Source organism: Ascaphus truei, chromosome 8, assembly GCF_040206685.1.
Source record: "Ascaphus truei isolate aAscTru1 chromosome 8, aAscTru1.hap1, whole genome shotgun sequence".
Classification (NCBI taxonomy): domain Eukaryota; kingdom Metazoa; phylum Chordata; class Amphibia; order Anura; family Ascaphidae; genus Ascaphus; species Ascaphus truei.
In genome coordinates, this window is record NC_134490.1 from 30,210,623 (window position 1) to 30,234,298 (window position 23,676).

The following is a 23,676-nucleotide window of genomic DNA, read 5'->3' on the forward strand; positions in this document are numbered from 1 at the left end:
CTGTACTGTAAAATGCGGCACTGTATAGAAGTGGGTTTCATCCAGTGTTCTGTGAAACCCAAGGGTCTGAAAAAGGACGCCAGGAGCTTAGCGAAAGAAAATGTCGCATTGGCTCATATGTTACTTTTCCTGACACAGTAAACCGTGCGTTCTAAACTCCAGTGCTCAACACCCCTCAACAGCTCAGGCTTTCAGACTATCCCTGCTTCTGCACAGATGGCTCAGTCTGATTGAGCCACCTGTGCTGAAGCAGGGATAGCCTGAAAACCTGACCTGTTGGTGGCCCTAAAGGACTGGAGTTACCTATCCCTGGTTTATACAATATTTATGCTGAGAAAACACAGAGGCATCCCGAAAACCGTGTATAACAAAAAGCAGTGGTACTGAAAACCTGTAAACAAAAAGTAGTAGCTCTGCTCCGTAACATCCCATTGCACTTCCAGCGCTTCTCATATACACATGGAAAAGACCCAGAAAGCAGGTTACTCTCCCTTCAGAAACCCTGCTCTACCAGCGGGGCCAATGACGCCATGCAGAGCAGCAAAGTGCTTGCGTTACAAACAGCCCCAGGGAATTTAAGCCATCGCCTGTCTTCTTACAGGTGCTACTCTACTTACCCGGATCTCTGTGCAGCTGTGGTGTGTGTCTGAACTCGCGAGTTTCCTCTTTGGGTGATAGTCATGCCGAGACCCCGAGCCGGTGCATGGGTTCCTTCCAGTCCCACGATGGCGATGCGGGGCTGCTCCTTCAGGGACGCTGCAACGGAGGCAAACACGGCGTTGGAACTCAAAAAACTGGGCGACACAGGGCGGCTACAGGACTGCAAACCGTTCTCCGCGTTTCGGCGCAGTGCGGAGAATATGCGGAAAGCTAGGAGCTTGTTCTCCAGGACGATGTTCCTGTCCCACTTCTTTGGGAAGGAGCCGTAGATAAAGATCTTGGATGGGGCAGCGTGGGTACCGTTTCCTCGCTTCCTATGGAAGCTGGCGTTCCCCATGCTGTGTCCTCTCCGCTCACATCCAAGTGACGGAGCTAACGCACTGCACTTATTATTATTATTTTTAAACACGATGCAGTGATGTTTCTGGAAACCTCTCGGGCCGCCTAACTACCCATTATTGACTAACTCAGCAGGGATGGAAAACAGGGAGCCAAATTTCACATGGCACTTATTAACACCCACTTGTAACGATCAGATAAATTGCTTTAGCTCCTTCCTCCACAGTAAGACCGCTCTGAGGTGTCACTTTCTAAACCGCACATTTGCATGGCAACCAACAAATGCAGAATCATACAGGTTTCTATTACTATAATCAGCTCCAATTGGACAGGATATTCACAACATGTTTTTCTGAAACAATGAATCCGGAATACACACACACAGAATAAGAAAATATAAAACAACAACAACAGAACATTAAATGTATGATACATACAAAATAGTGTGTGTTTGTGTGTATATGTATATATATACACATACACACACACACACACACACACACACACACACTGAAATACATGTATGTTGGTATATACATGCACCGCAATACATTCCAGCTTCCTGCCATGGATGTGGGTATATTTTTATTATATATATATTATTTTATTATATACACACATACACACACAAACACAGAGTTGGTGCCGCAATCAAAACCATCCCCCATAAATCAAAATAAATCACTAGGCCAGATGTAGGGGTTAAATTTACCCTCTGGCGGTGCTAACAACCCAATATGATATACGAACAGAAAAAGAAAAAAAGAGGGTTTGTTGAAAGCACACGAAAAATATGTGAAACTACAAAATGGATTTTATTAGCAATACAAAACTAATATTAAAATATACCTAAACACATACTAAATGAACACTGCTGAACCAAAGAATACACAATAAAAAATGTAGGGACCCAAAATATGTAACATGCAAAATACATGGGTATGATAATGCAAATCCAGAGGAAAGTAATTTCCCCTGGAAATGCAATGGAGATCAGCCGATCAGCAACACATGATAGTACTAATGACTGAAAAAAACAATATCTACACAAACCCAAGTAAACACAGAAAAAAGGGCAACAATGAAAATATATAAAATGAATACCCTAGATGCTGTGTAGCCAGAAGGTGGTGGCAAAACCCTGGCAGTTCTAATAAAGAGCCAGAGAAGGACAGAAAATAAATGTCTAAAATGTGCAGAGGTGTGGTCCCCTCAAAGTCTGAAATGTAAACAACGAGTCAGCAGAGAAAACAAGGGAGAAAAAAACATGAGAAAATGACTCCCTAATGCCAAAACTAGGTGTTACTGATATAAGCTATGACAGACAAAAATGATAGTGTCCCAAAGGCTACCGTGGAGCAAGGAATTGTCCAGATACTTGCTATGACGCTGCACAAGACATCCAGAGGAGAAGGGGAGTGCAAGACAGAGATAAGTAAGAGGCAATGAAAGCCCCCGGCATTCCGCTCACAGTGATGGATTTGCATTATCATACCCATGTATTTTGCATGTTACATATTTTGGGTCCCTACATTTTTATTGTGTATTCTTTGGTTCAGCAGTGTTAATTTAATATGTGTTTAGGTATATTTTAATATTATTTTTGTGTTTTGTATTGCTAATAAAATCCATTTTGTACTTTCACATATTTTCGTGTGCTTTCAACAAACCCTCTTTTTTTCTTTTTGTACACACACACACACACACACACACACACACACACACACACACACACACACACACACACACACACACACACACACACACACACACACACACACACACACACACACACACACACACACACACACACGTATTTGTGCGGTTACATGTGCACGTACGTGTAGGTATGTGTATGCAGATGCAATGCGTTGCAGGCCACTCTGGCAGAAAAGTGGTAACATTTTGTGGATCTACCTGCGATAAAGATTGAGCCAAAGAAATTGCCAGTGTTTGCTTTTGGAAATCAACTGGCAGTTCACATCTGCGATTCGCATGCTGCACAGTTTAATCAGCATGAAAGGTAGATAAGCCCCCCAGGAAGGGACCCGTTTTGTAACCTTCTTAATTAGCCCAAATTTGTCTGCAGCTGGGATGTCAATAAGGCCGCTAACCACAACATGCGGGAAGGAGATGGCTTTTTTTCTGCGTTTCCTATAAGAGTCCATTTTACCAGGGCAGGGGTGCCCAACTCCAGTCCTCAGGGGCTACCAACAGATCAGGTTCAGGAAATCCCTGCTTCAGCACAGGTGGCGCCATCAGTGGCTCAATCAGAATGTATGTATGTACGTCTTTTTTTATATAGCGCCATTAATACACGTGACAATCATATAAATAACAAATACATAAAGGGGAGAAGTGCTTCAGACATTAGTAACATTTAGGAAAAGGAGTCCCTGCTCCGAAGAGCTTACAATCTAATTGGTAGGTAGGAAGGACGTACAGAGACAGTAGGATGGCGTTCTGGTAAGTGCGTCTGCAGTGAGCCTAGGTTTATGTATAAGGTGTAAATTATCAGCCATGCAGCTACTCATATGCATCGTTAAGGAGGTGGGTTTTAAGGTGGGTCTTAAAGATGGATAGAGAGGGTGCTTGTCGTGTATTGAGGGGAAGGGCATTCCAGAGGTGTGGGCAGTCAATGAGAAAGATTTAAGGTAGGAGAGGGCTTTAGATACAAAGGGGTTAGAGAGAAGACATTGATGAGCAGAGTCGGGATAGTGTATAGCGAGAAATTAGGGCTGAGATGTAAGGTGGAGCTGAAGTGTAAAGCTTTAAAAGTGAGGAGGAGAATTGAGTGTGTGATGCGGGATTTGATAGTAAACCAAGAGAAGGATTTCAGGAGGGGAGACACCGAGGCAGATTTAGGAAAGAGGACTGATTCTAGCAGCAGCAAGACCGAGTCTGTGCTGACGCAGGGATATCCTGAAAACCTGACCTGTTGTGTGGTCTTGAGGACAGGAGTTTGCCACCCCTGCATGTTTTGAAAAGACGGATAGGAGACAGGGAAAGCCATTAAAAAGGGTCAATCCAAAAAAGCAAATATTTGGCTGCTTTTGTTTCTTTGTAACTTAATGACAAATTGCATTTCTTGGGGGCCTCTGATGTCATGTAAGTGTCCAAGGACTAAAATCAGTGAGATTAGGGATTTGAGATTCTTTGCTCAAAAAATTGCATTTTCATGGAAAAGTGCTGACTTACCAGTGAGATGCCATTGAAGTCTATAATGCCACTGCAAATCAGATGAGAGTTGGCAGGTCTGTTAACGAGTAATGCAGTGAGATGTAAAAAACATACCTTGCTGGAAGCACGGAGATGAGATTTGGGGAGACGCTACAGACTTGTGAGAACCGTCTTTCTGCAAGGAGATAAAAGATGTTCAATATCATCTCGTTCTAGGTACCACAACAAGCATCTAGAGCAGCGTTTAGCAACCAGGGTGACACGGCACCCTGGTGTCCCGCAATCTTCTGACAAAGGTGCTGCACCCTCGGGGGGAGACCCTCTGCAAGCTGCTCTGTGGACACATCCCGTGCTGGACAGTGACCGAGAGACCTTGATCCACCGGTCCTCTCCGAGCACAGAACAGAATAGAGGGTAAGTGGATCGCAGCCTCCGGTTCTCCAGGCACCGTGGGACGCACCCGATGCACAGCTGCCATGTTTTAGGTGTGTGGCACATGTGAGTGAGAAGGGGTGAATGAGGTCTGATAAGCAGGAGTGCCCCAAGATTTAAAAAAATCCTCCATGGGTGGGGAAAATAAAAATCTGCGAACCACTAATCTAAAGGGTCAAAGCTGAACCATAACATATATACAGTATAGGTCCTCAACGGCACACATTAGGACTTCTTCTATACAATCCTAATGTGCGGTTTAACTGCTTAACTGACAGAAGAGCATCCAATGCTTCGCTTCTGAGGCATTGCCAGTCTGCAGGGCAGCAAAACAGCTAACGATACAATTCCCTTTGCTTATCTAGTCTTTTTAAAAGAGCTTTCAAAAGCATTTTTATTTATTTTAATAGGTATTAAGCAGGGGGCTTTGGAGCTGAACCGTGCCAATTTCAGCTGTGGGGAAACCCTGCTTCACGAGATACTTACCCGTGTATGTGCTGTAGGGACGTCATGATTCTTAAATCACCCGCGGCACATAGGCCACTGGAAAGCACTTCCTATTGGCTCCCGTGTCAAAGGAGATTTAAACCACCATATTATTTACCCAGCTGAACATGGTACCAGTGGCACCTACAGGAGGTACGTATCTCGGGAAGCAGGGAGGCCCCGGAGCTGAAATTAACAGTTCAGCTTTGCAGACCCCACACTTCATACCTAACAAAGAAAGAACCCTTGGCAGAAGCAGGCCGTTAAGACTTCTTCCCCGTACTATACAATAGAGAGTATGTTTTTCCCCCTAGATTTTTTCCTGCTCCCTGCTTTTTAACTGTATGCTCTGCGATGAGTTGCAGGCCCCCTCTAGTGGTAAAGGGCTTAAGATTAATTTCCCATTATGCTGCAGTATATTCTCTTTACTCAAATATTTGTAGAAGAGCAGGGCCTGACCGTGTATATCAGTAAAGGAAGGACTGGTTTAACCGAGCACTGACCTTGCCGCCCTGTTAAGACTATTGCTAAGCTGCAAAGATTGACGTGAAAAGCTAGTTTAAAACACAGAACTTTCTTTGCAGTTCAGTTCAGCCTGAAGAGACCTTAAGGCTAAGGCCCCGCTCCCAGAGTCAGCGCACCCGCACTGCTGACAGGCGGTGCGCTGTGATACACAGACCGCGATATGCGATCTGCAGGGAGCGGGAGCGGGAGGTGGGCGGGAGTGGGAGGTTTGACAGGGAGGGGGGCGTGGCTTGAGCGGAGGGACCCGCTACTCTCCCCCCCCCTCCCTCCACGGGCTGCAGGAGGGACCCGCTACTCTCCCCCCCCCTCCCTCCACGGGCTGCAGGAGGGAGCTGCTACTCACCCCCCCCTCCCTCCACGGGCTGCAGGAGGGACCCGCTACTCTCCCCCCCCCCCCCTCCCTCCACGGGCTGCAGGAGGGAGCTGCTACTCACCCCCCCCCCTCCCTCCACGGGCTGCAGGAGGGAGCTGCTGCTCACCCCCCCCCCTCCCTCCACAGGCTGCAGGAGGGAGCTGCTACTCACCCCCCCTCCCTCCACGGGCTGCAGGAGGGAGCTGCTACTCACCCCCCCCCCCCTCCCTCCACTGGCTGCAGGAGGGAGCTGCTACTCACCCCCCCCCCTCCCTCCACGGGCTGCAGGAGGGAGCTGCTACTCACCCCCCCCTCCCTCCACGGGCTGCAGGAGGGAGCTGCTACTCTCCCCCCCCTCCCTCCACGGACTCGGGCTGGAGCTGCTACACACACACACACACACGCAGGCACTCATACATACACACATACACACACACACACACACACACAGGCACTCACGCACTCATACACACACAAGCGAGCACACACATGCAGGCACTCACGCACTCACACACACACACAGACAGAGGCAGGGACTCAGGCACACACATACACACACAGATAGACAGGCACGCACCTGCTTTCACTCCACACTCCTCCCCGCTCCCCGAAGCCTCTCCTCCTCTCCCCATTGGCTCACAGCCACACCACGTGACGCGTCAACGCTAGGAAACACCATTCTCTTGTGTCTCCTAGCGGCTGACGCGCCACAGCGTGTAGTCAGCTGTGCCGCCAGGGGGGACCGGGACCGGCTCGCGAGGATTCCCCTGCTGGTGGGGAACTCGCGACTTAGCCGCCCGCGCCAACGAGCGCAGCGGGACCGAGGCCTAAGACGTCTCGGCCAAAAGGGGATTTCATGGGACATCAAGCATGAGATTATCTTCAGAGTAAACATGCCTTCAAACGTCCTGCACATGTAACTCATTATGTTAGCCTGCATCCATACTGTCATCTACGGCAGTCTCTCCCAATACTTGTTTGCACACACTCATCACACCTTACTCTCCCAACTATCCCACTCACTTTTACACACACTTTTTTCACTATTTAATTTCACAGGAAGCTAGCACATTCCCCCCCCCCCCCCCCCAAAAATATATTACATACCCTTATTAATAGGGTTGGCACCACGTGTCCCGCAAACCAGGCTGACCGCATCTCCCTTTCCTTAGCTCACTGAAAGGACAGACAGGGTGGGCTGTCCCTCCCCGCACTCACGTCATCCCTCTCCGCATGCGGCCCATATGTTTGATACCCCTGCTCTAGAACCCCCTCCAATTTTCAACATCTTTACAACCTCTACTCTCTCCCATCTCTAACCTTTCCTCCCCAGACCGAGCACCCTCTCTATACAACAGTACACTTTCATCAGTCTTAGACAAGTCAGCTCCTGCCTCCCCACCTCACCCCTGACAAATTAAGTCACAACCATGGTGCACAAGCTCTACCAGCTACCTGGAAAAGTGCTCACGCACTGCTCAACGTTACTGGCGTAAATCCCACTCTATCACCAATTTCCTACACTAAAAACCCCTTCTGTCCTCCTACAAGTCTAAGGGTCATTTCTCCTTACTAATTCTCCTAGGTCTCTCTGCTGTCAATAACCCCCTTCTCCTGTACACCCTATACACCCATTGGTCTCTGTGACGCAGGAGGTCCTGGTTGAAGTCCTACCTATCCCAACGCTCTTTAAGTGTTTCCTTCTCTGGTGTCTCCTCCTCTCCACTCCCTCTTTCTGTATCTGTTTGCGCTGGTCAGTCCTTCTTTGTATGTCATTTTGTTTATGTAATTCATGTCACTATGTAAGCCCACCGTACCGCACTGCGGAATAAGCTGGCGCTTTACAAATAAACAATAATAACAGATCTGCATCTTCTCACCAACATTTACATCTTCCGATTTTTGAGGACATATGAAATGCTGCTGTCCCTTTCATGACATTGCAGCGTACTGATTACATGTGTATTTACAGCTTCCAAAGAATCAATATACTGAATATTTTACTTTCATTTTTCATACTTTCAATGGATATAATTTGATATTTTCTCCTGGTTGTGACTTCCCTATACCAGCTAAGTGGGGGCACAGCTTCAGCTGTGCATCACTGCTCTTTTGAGGTTTATCCCCGGAGATGTGTTTGTCTCGCGCCTGGATGTTCCTTGTCTATTTTGGACTCCCAGCTGCACGGTTTGGCCCTTGTGACCCGCCAGTGCTTCCACTCCAATAGAGCGCAGTGTATACTCATCATATCGGCTGTGGCCTTGGGAGGGTTTATGAAAGTGATTTTCCTTCCGTCTTTCTGACAGTGGACCCATGCTGGAGAAATGGCTTAGCTCTCTCAGGCAGTGTTGGCTTCATTTTTTCTCCATCAAGATAACAAATTGTATTATCTGATGCTCCTTACTGGTTTCTCTACAGATAAGTTCCAGGTCAGATCCAGGAGCCAGGTCTAAAACGTAGGCACCAGTTTTTGAAACCAGCCACCATGACCAACAATACTATCCCAATGACCAATAGAGACACCATTCCCCACTACAGACCCCATGTCTTGCTCATCAGCAAGGAGAGGCCATTTAGTGGTACAGCGGTCATTCGCTGCTCTGCTTCCCTAAGTCACGCCCGCCATCCCTTGGATGGAGTTATGCAAAGGCCCTATGGAGCGACATTAGGAAGCAGGTAAGTGATCACCACCACCACTGTCCTTCTACGGACGCAGTTCTTCCTGTTAAACACCCACACATGTTTAGGTGACAAGTAGTAGGCACCTTGACCACCTTGCACCCGGCATTTGTCAGGCTCAGATACTCGGTCATTGCAAGAAAATTATTTCTCTCACATGTAATTGTATGTATGTATTTGTATAGCACCATTAATGTACTTGGCGCTTCACAGCAGTACAGTAATATACGTGACAATCATTTAAATAATATAAATAAATAATATAAATAACACAAAGGGGAGAAGTGCTTCAGACATAAAAGTAACATTTAGGAAAAGGAGTCCCTGCTTCGAAGAGCTTACAATCTAATTTGTTGGTAGTAAGAACGTACAGAGACAGTAGGAAGGCGTTCTGGTAAGTTAATGTAAGAGGTGTTAATTATCAGCCATGGAGCTACTCATATGCTTCCTTAAGCAAGTGTGTTTTAAGTTGGGTCTTAAGGTGGATAGAGAGGGTGCTAGTTGGATATTGAGGGGAAGGGCATTCCAGAGGTGCGGGGCAGTCAGTGGTAAAAGTTGAAGGCGGGAGAGAGCTTTAGATACAAAGCGGGTAGAGAGAAGACATCCTTGAGCAGAACGCAAGAGCCGGGATGGTGTATTGTGAGAAATTAGGGCTGAGATGTAAGGAGGGGCAGAACAGTGTAAAGCTTTAAAAGTGAGGAGGAGAATTGAGCGTGAGATGCGGGATTTGATAGGAAGTCAGGAGAGTGATTTCAGCAGGGGAGACGCGGAGACAGATTTAGGAAAGAGTAGCGTGATTCTGGCAGCAGCGTTTAGGATAGATTGTAATTGAGCAACATTGAAATAAAACCTCCGTTCTCCATGCATGGTCACTGCGTAAGCCAGAGCTTTAGAAATACAGTGCATGAAAGTCTCTGAAGCATAATTGTAAAGTGCATCGAGTGTGAAAATTATTGTATAAACACAAGGAGTTATTGTTATATCACCGTAAAGAAAAATCAGACGAGGGCTCTAAATGTGCTCATAGGCAGACAGAAGAGCATTACAAAGCTTGAAAACAACTACATTGTGACCCCTTGTTAATATATTAAGAAGCCAGGTATCAGACAGTTAATGCAGTAACTTTCATGCAAGTGCATAACCAATTGTGCGTTTCCCTACTTTTTACCACATTGAATAGGGGGGTGTGTTTTTAAACCTTGGGAGTAGAGCAAAGTTCTAGTAAGCTCTACTGATCCTTGAGAAGTGTAGTTTATTTGTTGGTTGCGATATCCATTAATGGAGCAAATAAGAGTTCTTCATAGGTTAAATAGTAGTGTACTGTACAGAGCTTTCCAAACCTCAAGTGAAGAAGAGACCTGTGAGGTTTGGATGCCCCTGTACATGTGAAGGAGGAGGTCTGTGAGGTTTGGAAAGCTCTGCACGTATGAAGAGGATTCCTGCAAGGATTGGAAAGCTCTGTACACTAATGTACACATTTGTGAAGAACGCTTAAGTCCCTCCATTATTATGCATCACAGCTTGCAAAGGACAAAACCTGGAGAGAAAATGACAGCCTTACCTTCAGCTTTGTGCTGGTGCATTCAGGAAGTAGTGCCTTGCAGTTTCTATGGACATTTACAGCGCAATCTGAAACAAACAAGAATAAGAATGAACTTTGAGATATTCTGAGATCAGCCGTAGGACAGATTTTCTGGTGATCTGTAGCACTCGGGTCCTGGTAAAGGAGAACTCGAAAGCAAGCAGTCAAAATAACAAGTCTATTGCTCCTGGTGCATGTAACAATGGCACACTCTTCCCTTTTCCTTTCTACTCTGACCCAGGCGCGGTTAAGGACATGAAGATGTTGAGGGGTATATTGCTCGAGGATGTTGGGCGGGAATCTGAACCCCCCCCAGTGAAAACGAACATGGGGAGTCCTGAGGAGGCAAGAAACGCATAATTGTACGCTACATAAAGAACAGCAGCTTCCAGGCAACTGGTTAATACCATTACGATGGCCACTTCCCATGCTTCACAGCCTGAAGTTTTGAGGTGCTCCATATATATGCGAAACTCCAGATTCAAGTCCATTGCTTTGTTTGCATAAGACCGTTGGTTCCCAGACTTTTTCACACTGTGCACCCCCTGCTAGAAAATATTTGTTCCGTCAACCACTAATTAACAAATGTTATTGCCAACAAAACTGTGCGAACAATCCCAGGCAGTATCATATCCTGAGGCCATGGGGGGAACACATAATAATATAATAATAATAGCATGTTTTTGTATAGCGCTACTAGTTTTATGTAGCGCTTTACAGAGACATTTTGCAGACACAGGTCCCTGCCCAGTGGAGCTTACAATCTATGTTTTTGGTGCCGGAGGCACAGGGAGATAAAGTGACTTGCCCAAGGTCACAAGGAGCTGACACCGGGAATTGAACCAGGTTCCCCTGCTTCAAACTCAGTGCCAATTAGTGTCTTTACTCAATGAGTCGCTCCTTCTCCCATGCTTAATAAGGCCCCAAACTGCACCTCAGTGTGTGCAGACAGCATAGGTGGTAAAGGTGTCAAATGTTGTGGGAGATTCCAAAGTAACACCCCACAATGCCGTGCTGCTGTGGATGCAAAGCATTGTGGGGAGCAAATTTGGAAGCTCATGCTGTAATTGACAGCTATATGGCAAATGCTACGGTACAGTTTGGAGCCTAAGGCTGCGTCCATGGTATGGACGACCACGCGGACGCACGCTGAACGATCAGACTGCCTAAAGGCAGTGATCCTGTCTATACGGCGTGTGCGCACATGCGCGCAGAAGCGAGAGGGTGCACGCGTTGCGCAATAAATCAGTTAAAACTGTTTTCTTGGCGCGACGGGCCAGTCACGTGAGCGGTTCGCCCAATGAGGGCGAACCAGCTCTGTGGCGTCACTGGCACGCCCCTAGACAGGCCCACGGACAGCGTGCGTACCATGGCCAGGGAAAGCACCCGCTTTCCCTCAGCCTCCGCGCGCCTCAGCACGGGCGAAGTGTCTATGGACGCAGCCTTACTAAGTGCACAGTCCCCGCTCAGGCTCAGGAACCCACTATACTGCCTGCAATCCGCCATTACATATTTTTTGGCAAACCCCTTGGACACCCCTAGTTGGAAATCATTGAGTTATTTGTCCAATGTCTTGACCATTTGTTAAGCCTCCATGCTCTGTTCTGTTTGCAATGTAATGATGAATTTGGCATTAGTCAAACAGATAAACACCAGTAGCTGCTTAAAATCCAGTGTTCCCGGAGATACGCAAAGCATATTTACACAAAATACAAATAAGTAAAACAGCTACTACCGACTGTGCTGAAGGAGATATCCTAAAAACCTGACCTGCTGGTGGTCCTTGAGGACTGGAGTTGGCCACTCCTGATGTAGAAGTAGGCTCTCAACAAAACTTCAAATTCTTCTGCATTGAATATATCCCTTTTGCAGTATATACACGTCAGCTGGCCACTGGCTTCAGGCCTGTGTGTACACGCCGCGGCGCTATGAACGGAGTTGCGTACAATCTCATAGGAAGCGGCCTCTTTTGAGAGCCTGTTAATGTTTTTCCAGAGATCCCTGCTGTGCGGGGCATTGATCAGAATCTAACACGGCAGAGGCGTATTGATCCGAGAGAAGTCGGACCCTGCTTTCTGACTGGCTTTCGGCCGTCACTTGGAGACGAGCTAATTATCTGAAAACAAAGTCCACTTTTCGAGAGCCGACCTGCAATTTCCCTTCTGCTTTTTCCGGACTGTTTGTGCCAAAAGGAAAATTAAAGGTGTTTAACACATTTCCTCCATACTGCAGTTTAAAAACTTTGCAGCCCCCCCTCTTATACAACGCTGACAGTATATGGCGCACAGTACATAAAATGTTTTGCAGCTTACAGTCTACTATTGAGTATTGAAGAACGGGTAGGTAAGGTGACTTTTTCAAGGTCACAACGAGATCTGACACTAGGGTTCACCTGTTATAACCACTGGTCTCATACAAAACCATATACAGGTGGTCCTCGGTATCCGTCGTTTTATTTTCTGCTCAACGGATTATCCGACGCACCGTAATGTATTCCGCGGAACGCACTATCAGACGCCGGAGCAGATGAACCGGCTGATTTAATTTTCAGGAAATTACAAGCTGAGTTTCCTAGGAGCATGTGAATCAATGTTGCCACTACCTGGGAAATGACCCCTTATTTTTGTTGAGGAAATATGACCCCTTTCCAGCATCACATTTAAAAATCTGGGAAGTTAGGGGAGATTTCAGTAAATCACCTGGTCCAGACTTTTATATACTCTGGGTACCCCCTTCTTGTTGCTGCAATAAATGATCACATATCCTATATTACTGTAATATACTATATACACACATGGTTATATACTTTTATTTGCCCAGTGTTTGTCATTTTCATTTTTCGTTTGTGGTCCTGATGTTTATTCACAGCTGTGTCTGTGCACTTGCCATTTAATTATACCATGCGCAGTGTGTGCGACTTACTGCAGGGGCGCTCAACTCCAGTCGTCCCCCCCGTGCTGAAGCAGGGATATCCTGAAAACCTGACTTGTCGGCAGGGGGTGGGGCGGGGGGCGAACAGAGAGGGCTTCAGGGCTGGAGTTGATCACCACTGACTTACTGAATGAAACCTAGTGCCGATTTAAGGCAGCAATACAGATGTCACTTTTTTTTTATTTTGTATTATTATTACAGGATTGAAGCAGGGATTCTTCGGGGCTGAACGGTTTTAATTTCAGCTCTGGGAAACCCCTGCTTCCAGGATGCTCGCCTTCGTAGGGGTGCCGGTATCTCTGCAAGTTTAACGGTCCTGGTCACGCAAGCCAATAAGAAGCCGCACCGGTTGATGTCACAGCTTCCTATTGGCCCGTGTGAAGTGGGACATTTAAATATCGCCATTATGTTAGACACACAGTTTCTCTGACTGCAGAAATATAGGCACCGCTACAAAGGCAAATAGCTCTGGAAACAGGGGGTCCTCAGTGCAGAAATTAACGCAGTTCAGCTCTGGAGACCCTCTGCTTCGATCCTGTTTTAAATAAAAATTTCAAAAAGAAAAACCTGTATTTCTGCTTTAAAGGGGCAGTCCCTCCTAGGAGGAAAGTGAACTAGCTCCAGTGACATGTTTAAGGGGGCTCATCTGGGTAATTGATACCCGTTTTTTTACCCAAATCTGACCCCTTTAAGTAGTTTTTAATATATTTATTTTACGTTAGACTTGGGAGGGGTTTGATTTCCTCTGGCTGCTCCCTTGTGTGCGATCAGCAAGCACTCGTACAGCCAGCAGAGTCCCTCCTCCCCCCTTATCTTTATTGGCTCTCTGATAAGCACAGGGTGGGATAAGGGTAAAGAAAACACAATGACATTTCCCCATTCAGAGGACACCAAGAAATTCAACTGGCCAACGATGTGGGATTGTGCCTTTAACAGCAGATAATAGGTAGAATGAAGGATATGGCACAGAGGTGTCTCGAGTTCTTTAATATGTAAAAACATGGACTCCTCCCCATCCCCTTTTCCCTGCACACCTGCTCTCGCCCATGCCTCCTCTTTCACTGCTAATGGTGTTAACACATCTAATTTAATACCGACCAACCTTAAAACTCACCTCTCGCAAAGAAGCATCCCAGTAACCAAGACTCCTGGATACTGTCCCACACCCAGTCACTCCCACCAACCATTGTAGCCAAGCACTGCCATCTACTGCACTTATTCTCTCACCTGCTGTCTCTCAAAGTCTCCCAACAAAACACCTGGGCTGAGATTATGGTGCCAGCGTCGCTGCGTGCGCGCGCCCGGCAAGCACGCTTTCTGTAGTGGGCTATGCAAGTTACGCGGCCGCATTTTGAAAATACAACAAATTTTGTATTTTCAGCCAGCTGACATCTGACGTCTGCGCGCGGGAGCTGGATCAGCCAGTGAGGGTGAACCAGCTTCGTGACGCGGCCGCCACGCGTCTACAATCTCCTGCAGCCAAGTTCACAAATCGCTTGGGCTGCAGGAGTGCGCGCGGCGGCGGCTCATTCGCACGGGGCCGCGCAGGGGCCACAATCCCAGCCTTAGATTGTAAACGCTCCAGGGCAGGGATCAACTTTCCTATTGGAATTTTTACATGGTGCGGTGAATTTCAATTCTCATTCACATTAAAAATCACATTTTAATTAGCTTAATTAGTTTTTTGACAGGACACCCCCAAGGTTAGTCTGAGACACCCCGGTTGAGAAACACTGATGTAGACAATAGTACTTAGTTGCTTTGTGGAATAGAAATAGCACAATATCCCAGAAAGGTATCCCGTGTACCCTATGTTAGTTATACAACAGGGCTGGCCAGCTCCAGTCCTCAGGGGCCACCAACAGGTCAGGTTTTCAGGATATCTATAGCCTAAAAACCTGACCTGTTGGTGGCCCTTGAGGACTGGAGCTGGCCAGCCCTGTTATAGTGTGACATTTAGCATCACTTTGCCTTCTTCCCGAGAGAAGTGTTAAAGGTGAAGGTAGAATTCCTACCCTGCATGTGTTTTATTTCTATGAGAAACACTCGCAGAGCCAAAAGTTACGTCTGGAAACATAAATAAGAAATGTGTTCGCCTTGCAAGAAATGCACTTAAGGAAACCCATCGAATGATACTCCAAACATCTCAAGTAGTCTGGTAAACATCTCTCCTCGCTGTGTAACGTTTGTCTTAAAGCTGCAATACCCCCAGAAGCCTCTGAGTGTAACTCATCTAATGTTAGTATCTTGCCCACTAAGCATGTCCTGCTCTAAAAACAAAGAAAAAAAAATAATAAATAGTGATTTTCTGAAGCTCTAGTTTCTGAGGTTACCATGGTAACCTTTAGACTGCTCTGAGGAGAGCTCCATATTGAAGCTGCAGTTCAAGCTACCGTTTAAAAAAAAAAATAATAATAATAATAATAATAATAATAATAATATAATAATATATATATATATATATATATATATATATATATATATATATATATTTCCCATTCAATATGTGCATCAATACAATCTGCACACTGACAAGTGATTAGCTAAGCTAGAGATCGATCTGTTCTCTTGTAATCAATCACTTGCTCGGGGCTATTTAATTCAGTTCTTGCACAGCATTCTGGGCAATGTAGTTCCTGGAATATGATTGACTGGGCAGTTACTAGATACACTTGGTTCACTGCTAGAGAGAGGGTGGGGCTTAAGAGCCAGAGCCAGTCAAGGAGCTGTCACTTTGGAAATGCTTCCTACATTAGGCCTCGGCCATGGTTATTGCTGGCGGGCGGAGGCGCGCAGAGGCTGAGGGAAAGCGGGTGCTTTCCCTGGCCTTAGACAGCACGCCGTCCGGGGGCGTGTCGGCGGGCGGGCCAGTGACGTAACGGAGCTGGTTCGCCCTCATTGGGTAAACCGCTCACGTGACCGGCCCTGCGCTCCGGTAAGCGGGAAAATGTAAAATTTCCCTAAGACCTACGCTTCCGCGCGCTTGTGGAAGCATAGGCGAGCCCCTAGTAAAGCCGCTCTCATTGCGGCTGTAGGGGCTCAGTGCCGAGCGGAAGCGCGCCTCAGCTCGCCTCCGCCCGCAAGCACTATCCATGGACGCACCCTTAGAAACATAAAAAATATCTTTAAAACGTTTTTTTTTTTAAATGCTACAAGTATTTTCTCAAAGTACAGAACTGATTTAAAAAAAAAAACCAGAAAACAAAAAAAACCCGTAGAATATTGCTTGAACTGCTGCTTTATTAACCTCATGGACACTTAGTATTTCAAATGCTTATATCTTCTGAACGAAGGCTCAGATTAAAACGAGCAAAGGGGATGGGGGTCAGTGCAGCAGACCCACATTCAGTGACTGTAGCCGTCAGGGCCCATATTTTTAGTTCATGGGAAAAAAAAGTGGATTTATACCAAATATTCATATGGATTTAATGAAATGTTTGAAGTTTTGTCTGTTTTTATAGTTTATTGCCTTAACATTTTTTTTTTTATAAATTGTTATGTCATTGTTTCTATCATGTATATTTGTATTAATTGTATTATAATTTGATAAGTGTATTTATATATCTTTCCAATATACTTTTTAAAATATATTTTTGTACATATCCTTTTGTTTCATGTATATTTTATATTAACGTTTAAGGCTAAGATTCTTAGAGAGGAATATAGTTCACATATATGTCATCACTGCAATTTAGATGATCTATCTTTTGACTATTTTAATGTCAAGGGTAAGAGTATTCACATATATTCTGTCTTAAATATATGTTTATATTGCACACATTGTATTTTCACTGACCATTCATATTGTTTCATTGAAATACACTACAGTTTATATAATTATATTTATGCTATTCATACTATACATGGATTTATCCAATCGTATTACACATCGTGACAACAGAAACCCTTTATCAAGGTTTCTTTTTTTATTCACCATTTCACGTTATTTTTTCAGTGTTTATCGATCAAGTTTTGATGAGCACTGGTGACCAAGATTGAGCCTCTTTCTCTCTGTCTCCTGTTTAACAAATATTGCAACCAATTTTCATGCCTTGCTTGCTCACGAACTACCCAACTATTGTTTGGCCAATCGGAACTAACCAAGCACTACAGTTAAGCCTCTGTATGCCTCTGTATGCCTCTGTATGCCTCTGAACCCCTGACGAACCCCCGCTGTTGTGCCAAACGCGTAGGGAATTCTGATAGCAGAAACTTCACTTCTGGCTCTCCGCTCGTGTAGTTGGTCTGTTGGAGCTCCCTCTCTTACATCGTTTGAGCAAACAGGCTGTAGTACTCCTCCCGCAGGAGAAAGGATCAGTGCACCGCCAAGGAACCATGCAAAGGCTGAGAAGTGTGACCTGAAAAATCTTTATTGCAGCATGAAAATGGAGCTCTGGCGGATCCTCTAACGCGTTTCACGCCGAAGCGCTTTGTCAAAGAGTGAGTCTCCACTACCAACAATATTAGAGCTTACATATAAGCCAGTTGCTTAGGAGCATTTGTAATCTCACGGTTATATATTTTGAGGTCAGCCTGTGTTTCGGTCTCCCCCACTTATGACACATCATACAATTTTGCTCAGCTTCCTTATTCAACCTCTGAGCACCGGATTTGTGAACGCCACAGTCCACTATACACCTATTGAGCAAACAGGCAAGTGCCTAACCCTTGGCCCACGGGATGCCTTCCATTTGCGGACTATGAACGGAGCCAGCATGTATTTACTCACACGTGAGAATTGTCTGTACTTTGAATACCAATCATTGTATACTCACTTCGGTGCACTTTTCTTTTATCTTCGTGTTCCTAGAATGCTTAGTAGCCAGCGTTTGGTTAGGGGCGCGGGGGGGTTCCATTCACCCGCTGTCACTCCCCACCGGTTAGCTGTGTCCCTATGTGTGTATATTAGTGTGCATCTGTGACACGCAATTAACAAGTGCCCACCTATCTGTCATGCTCTATCTGCTACAATCTGTAAGCACCCCGCTCATTTTATACATCGATAAAAAGCTTGTTGAGGACGGAAGTCTTATAAGTACAGTAACTTCAAATCTTAACATTTAAAGCAGGAACTCAATCGCCATTACATGCTACAAACTACAGGCCATTCGTCCCAAGTCGCATCCCATGCGTTTCCCTTGTGATGGGGCAGTGGGAGTTTTCTATAGTACCCACGTGACATGACATTTCCTTTATGGCGTGTAATTGTGACGAGATTGCAACTACTAGCAGCTTCACACTGAATCACTAACCAAGTTGATGAGTCTCGGAGAACAAAACAACTGAGCGGGTTCAAGGTTTCTGCACATCTTTGTCCTCTCTGTCCTGTGCAAAGTATTGCTGAACAAGCAGTGACATCAGAAAAAATGGAGCAGCCAGAGGAAATCAAACCCTTCACAAGTCTCTGCTCAAAATACATGTAGGTGTCAGAGATTTTGGTTAAAAAAAAAAAAAGGGGGGGGTGGGGGGCATCACCCAGATGTAACCACTCTGATATGTCACTCTCAATAGTACACTATGGTCTTAGGAGGGATTTCCCCTTTAAAACTTCCTCTTCCCAAAGAAATCATGGAACCTTACCACAAATATGACGAGTAAGTGGCACTGCAGTTTTAACCGCAAGGCTACTTTAATCCTTGAGCCGCTTGTTTAGATAATACAAACCCAATTAAGAGGAAATAGAAACCAAAACTGGGCTTGGCTGAGGTATGTCAAGTATGCCCTACTTACAGCACCTGACCCGGCTCCATGCTTTCCACATTGAACTTGAAGTCTCGAGCATGTATAACTATGCAATACTGTGCACACACAGCGTTTTACATACATTCTTAAAATTAAGTCTTATGGATTCCTAGTGAACTACAACAAAATGGTTTGGAACACACACACACACACACACACACACACACACACACACACACACACACACACACACACACACACACACACACACACACACACACACGATAGTTTCAGTGTTTTCTCACTCACGAGGTTTCCTTGGGCTGTATTCTGAAGTTTGATTTGGAGAAAGACGCTACATCTATAATTATAAATGATGACATGATATCTAGAAATATGAATGATATTTAAATGGCATGTCTGAGGCACGTCCCGGGAAGAGAGGCGATACAGGTTTTACAACCTGTCCCTGGGATTATCTATACTACAAATTTAGAAGTGGATCCATCAGCCTTTGAAGTGGTAGGGCCCTGCATGAGACCCAAAACGGATTGTAAATCCATATTCAATCACCTAGTTATCCCCTGTTCAACATATCACTGGGCTTAATTTAGTTTGATTCTACAGTACGTGGAACTGACCCTTTTACCCAATAAACATATCACTTATCAATTCAATATGGTGCAATGTGGAACTGACTCTTTAACCATTAAACATATTACTGAAATCAGTTCAATGAGTGACACTCTCTGATCCATTTCCCCTTTCAATGCCACGGGTACTGCGGCCCTATAGTGCCTTCAGGCCACTGGACCTCAACGTGACACGATCGCTCCTGGAGTGATCAGGTGACGCGATCAGACCCCCTGGATACAGGAAACTGACGTGGAGGGAGCTCCACTTCAGTTCGGATTGGGATGACCGCTCAGACAGAGTGGTAAGCTCCATCTGCCCCTAAAAACTAGTTTCTGCCCATGACGTGCCTGGTATATCAATCGGAAACTGAAAACGTTAAACATATCCCTTTGATCAGTTCAATATGGTCCTACATGAGATTGACCCTTTATTATCACTGCCGTTATTTTTATAGTGTCCAATGTGGAGCTGATCATATGAATTAAGGAAAAAGTCCTTAAACTTAAGATGGATATTTTAACTTCAGTTAACCAAAATGACATTATCCATTACCCAATCATTTACAGATACGATTATTAAACACGTTCCTTCAGCCTCATGGTACGTCACAGTTTTAGCTTTCATTATAAAATGACTTCATGATTTATTTTAATATTGGTGCATCCTCTCCCATTTACTCATACCTGCCCTACTACTCACACAGGTAAGCTCTTAAACCAGGACCAACTTAAGTACTACCGCTCCAAAGAATATGCAACATTTCAAGTTAAACAGACGCCAAGACAGCAATGGAAAAGATGAGTTATTAGATAAGAATCAGCAATAGAATTAATATCTATCTTAGCGTTTTGAAAAACAGAGTGGAATATCCCTTTTAGCTGCCAATTGGTTTAAAAAAATGCCGACAGTTTTCACAGAGAGCTTGTGCACAATGTCCTGTTCTCTTTGACGGAAGATTCCCTTCAGAATGCAGAGTGAAGATAGCAGAATAACACTGAAACCGTAGGAGAGATCAGAGGGGCTGAATTGCTGGAAGTTCTCTGAGCTCGCCTGAGGGAGCAGATTTTAGGAATCCCCTGTGTATGCACACACAGGGGAACACAGCTAATTTGCAGATGAATAGGATAAATGTTGACAGGCCCATGAACTTGGCTCACGGTCCTACCAAGACAAACCAATGCCCTACATGTAAAAGATGTATTCAATGTAATGTCCTCTTTCACAAACCCTGCCTCCGATCGCAAGCTTCTTCTCCCTTTGCTATTGTCACAACGTTATCCCTCCTAGAGGAGCCAGCAACGCAGAGCAATGTAACAACACGCAAAACAGGGAGTCACATTCGGAGATCGAGCAGGGTTTCCATTAGAAAAGGGAGTTGGGAGAAGTGGGCAGGCCAGATGGTCCTTATCTGCTGTCTCATGGGTCTGGTTATCATTACACAACCAAGGCAACACCCAGCCACAGGATACTTCAAACGCTTGTTGTACAGCTGTGGGAATTGAATCACAACCCTATCTGTTAGGGGTGAAGTGTTAAAAGGGCAGTGCCACCTGGTTCACCAAAAATAAACAGTTTGTAAACATCGTAGAAACATAATGTGCTTAAAGCAAACATCGGTCTGATTTTGGTTTACTTGGTAATTAGGGGCGGTTATGTTTTTAAATCATGAGCCCTGGATATAAAAGAGTGCTGGTCTATTAAGTGCTTCCTCTCGCGTTAGCCTTGTCGGAGTTTTGGGCAACGTTTACTATGCGGTCTTTTGCCACAAGACACCGTCCGGTGATGAAAGACCACATTTGACAATCCATTGCAGGCCCCCTCTGGCAATTAAAGGGATAACAAAGGGAATTGTAAAATCTTCAGAATAAAAATGAAACCAAACCAATACTGATATTACAATGTAATGTAAAGAAAATAGCCACTTATGCACTATAATACTGTACTCGCCAACAGTAAATTAAGCAGACTTCAAAATCCAAATATGGATCTATCATTGTTATATCAATGCAAGAAAAATCTATATAATGGTCATTTTGTTTTTTTAAGGGTTTTTTTTTTTTTTTTTTTTTTTAAACAAAAAGGTGCCCAAAATTGTTTTTTTGCCAATGGCACAGGCCAGCTACAAAGGGATTAAATTGTACAAAAAGAAAGGCACAAACTGCTGCACAAAACTATTTAACTGAAAAGTAACTCAAATGTGTATTTTAAAATAGCTTCAAATACGGCACCTTAAAAAGTACACAGCTGACAAGTTTCAAATAATTATTCTTCTAATCACCTCGAGGCTGAAAATGATGTATTTACCAAACTTATGCTGGATAGACAGAAAACGATAAAAAGGTGTTTGGCAAGTGAAACATATTTCAAAAGGGCAATAATAACTGTGAGCTCGGGGTCAGAGGGCCTGAGAGAAAACAGCTACACTTCTCCAGTGAAAAATGCAGGAGGAGGGCGAGGGGCATGACCTGAAACATTTCTGTAAATGTAAAACTTCAAGACAGACTGGGGTTAAGGAATTCAAGCTTGTGGGTGGGGGTGGTTTAGGTTGAGTAAACTATCTTCATTGAACAAGATATCAAAAAAATTTGGGATCTTGATATACTTCTTATGCTGTGTTTATAGTGGTGTCGTGCTTGCTGATCCGCGCTGAGGCGCGCTTAGTATATAATCTGAGACCCATTATTTATTATTGTGCCATTCTGAGTGAAAGCTTCCGCTCGCGTGCTCACGCGTGCGGAACCTCGCTCAGCTTTCCGCGACAGCAAATCTGTGCTTCAGCGCTTGCTGGAGAGGAGGTGCGGTCACGTGACCGCAAAGCCGTCCAATCAGAGCGCAGCTCAGAAATGAGCTAAAACCCGAGAGCGGCCATTGTTCCCTCCGCTCCCCGTTCCCTCCACGGTCGCGCTAATTAAAAAATATTTAAAAAAAACAAAAAAAGGCCGCCGCGCACCCGATCGGGAGGGGGGAGGAGGGAGGTGTCCCCCTTCTGCCCCGATCCCCGTTACTGCCTGCCCGGGGCAGGAGATAGAGGGGGGGGGAAGCGTGTGAACAGTGTGTCCCCCCTCTGCACCGGTTCCCGTGGCTGCCTGCCTGCCCGGGGCGGGAGATAGAGGAGGGGGGAAGCGTGTGAACAGTGTGTCCCCCCTCTGCACCGGTTCCCGTGGCTACCTGCCTGCCCGGGGCGGGAGATAGGGGGGGGGGGGGGAGGGGGAGGAGAAGCGGGTGAACAGTGTGTCCCCCCCTCTGCACCGGTTCCCGTGGCTGCCTGCCTGCCCGGGGCGGGAGATAGGGGGGGGGAGAAGGGGGAGGAGAAGCGGGTGAACAGTGTGTGTCCCCTCTGCACCGGTTCCCGTGGCTGCCTGCCTGCCCGGGGCGGGTGATGAAGGGGCGGGTGATGGAGGGAGGGGGTGGGGGAGCCGGTGAAGCGAGCGGAGCAGTGGTGGGAGCGGGGTGGTGTGCGGTCGGCCCCTGGGGCGGCGATGGAGGCGAGGAGCCGGACGCTCTTCTCTCTTCTCCCCCCCCCCACTTTGTGTGTGTGAAAGAGAGAGTGAATGTGTGTGTGTGTGTGTGTGTGTGTGTGTGTGTGTGTGTGTGTGTGTGTGTGTGTGTGTGTGTGTGTGTGTGTGTGTGTGTGTGCGTGCAGTGAGTACAAAAAAAATTTTTTTTTTTAATTCGGGATAGATATATAGATATATAGATATATAGATATATAGATATATGCAAATATAACTGTATGCTCATCTGCATGTCTTAGGCAGGTCTGCAATCCCGCCTTTCCCCATTATCACCCAGCATACATCACTTCCACTGCAGCAAGGGATTCTAGGAAATGACATGCAAATGAGCACACAGTGTTACTTTTTGCCTCAATAACCATTTTTAACATGGTTCCCTATAGGCTTAAGCTTGCTGCATGGTCACAGCTTTGAGCACAGCCAGGGTTAAGGTGCATACCCAGAAAACCACCCACAGACAGCCGTTTCGACCTTGATGGGTCTCATCAGTGTGGGGTTCATTTTACTGGGAATGCAAGAGAGGCTATGGGATAGGCAATACCATAATACTGAGTTAAGTTATGGTGAGTAAAAAAAGTGACAAAAACCCTCCACAGGAAAGCAAATATGCAAATATAACTGTATGCTCATCTGCATGTCTTAGGCAGGTCTGCAACCCCACCTTTCCCCATTATATA

At 45.6% G+C, this 23,676-nt stretch overlaps 1 protein-coding gene across 5 annotated transcripts in view; it reads right to left on the bottom strand.

Moving 5' to 3' along the window:
• The window catches only part of ARHGEF18 (Rho/Rac guanine nucleotide exchange factor 18), a 123,851-nt gene that overhangs the window by 24,010 nt on the left and 76,165 nt on the right, over positions 1-23,676 (bottom strand). For 3 of the 5 annotated variants that reach the window (XM_075611090.1, XM_075611088.1, XM_075611086.1), the window contains 3 exons: positions 10,215-10,282; positions 4,294-4,354; positions 618-762 (listed from right to left, as the gene is read on the bottom strand). In XM_075611090.1, coding sequence (XP_075467205.1) covers positions 618-762; positions 4,294-4,354; positions 10,215-10,282 — 274 coding nt within the window. The remainder of the gene's footprint in view (positions 1-617; positions 763-4,293; positions 4,355-10,214; positions 10,283-23,676) is intronic. The other 2 variants (XM_075611091.1, XM_075611087.1) reach the window with 1 other exon arrangement.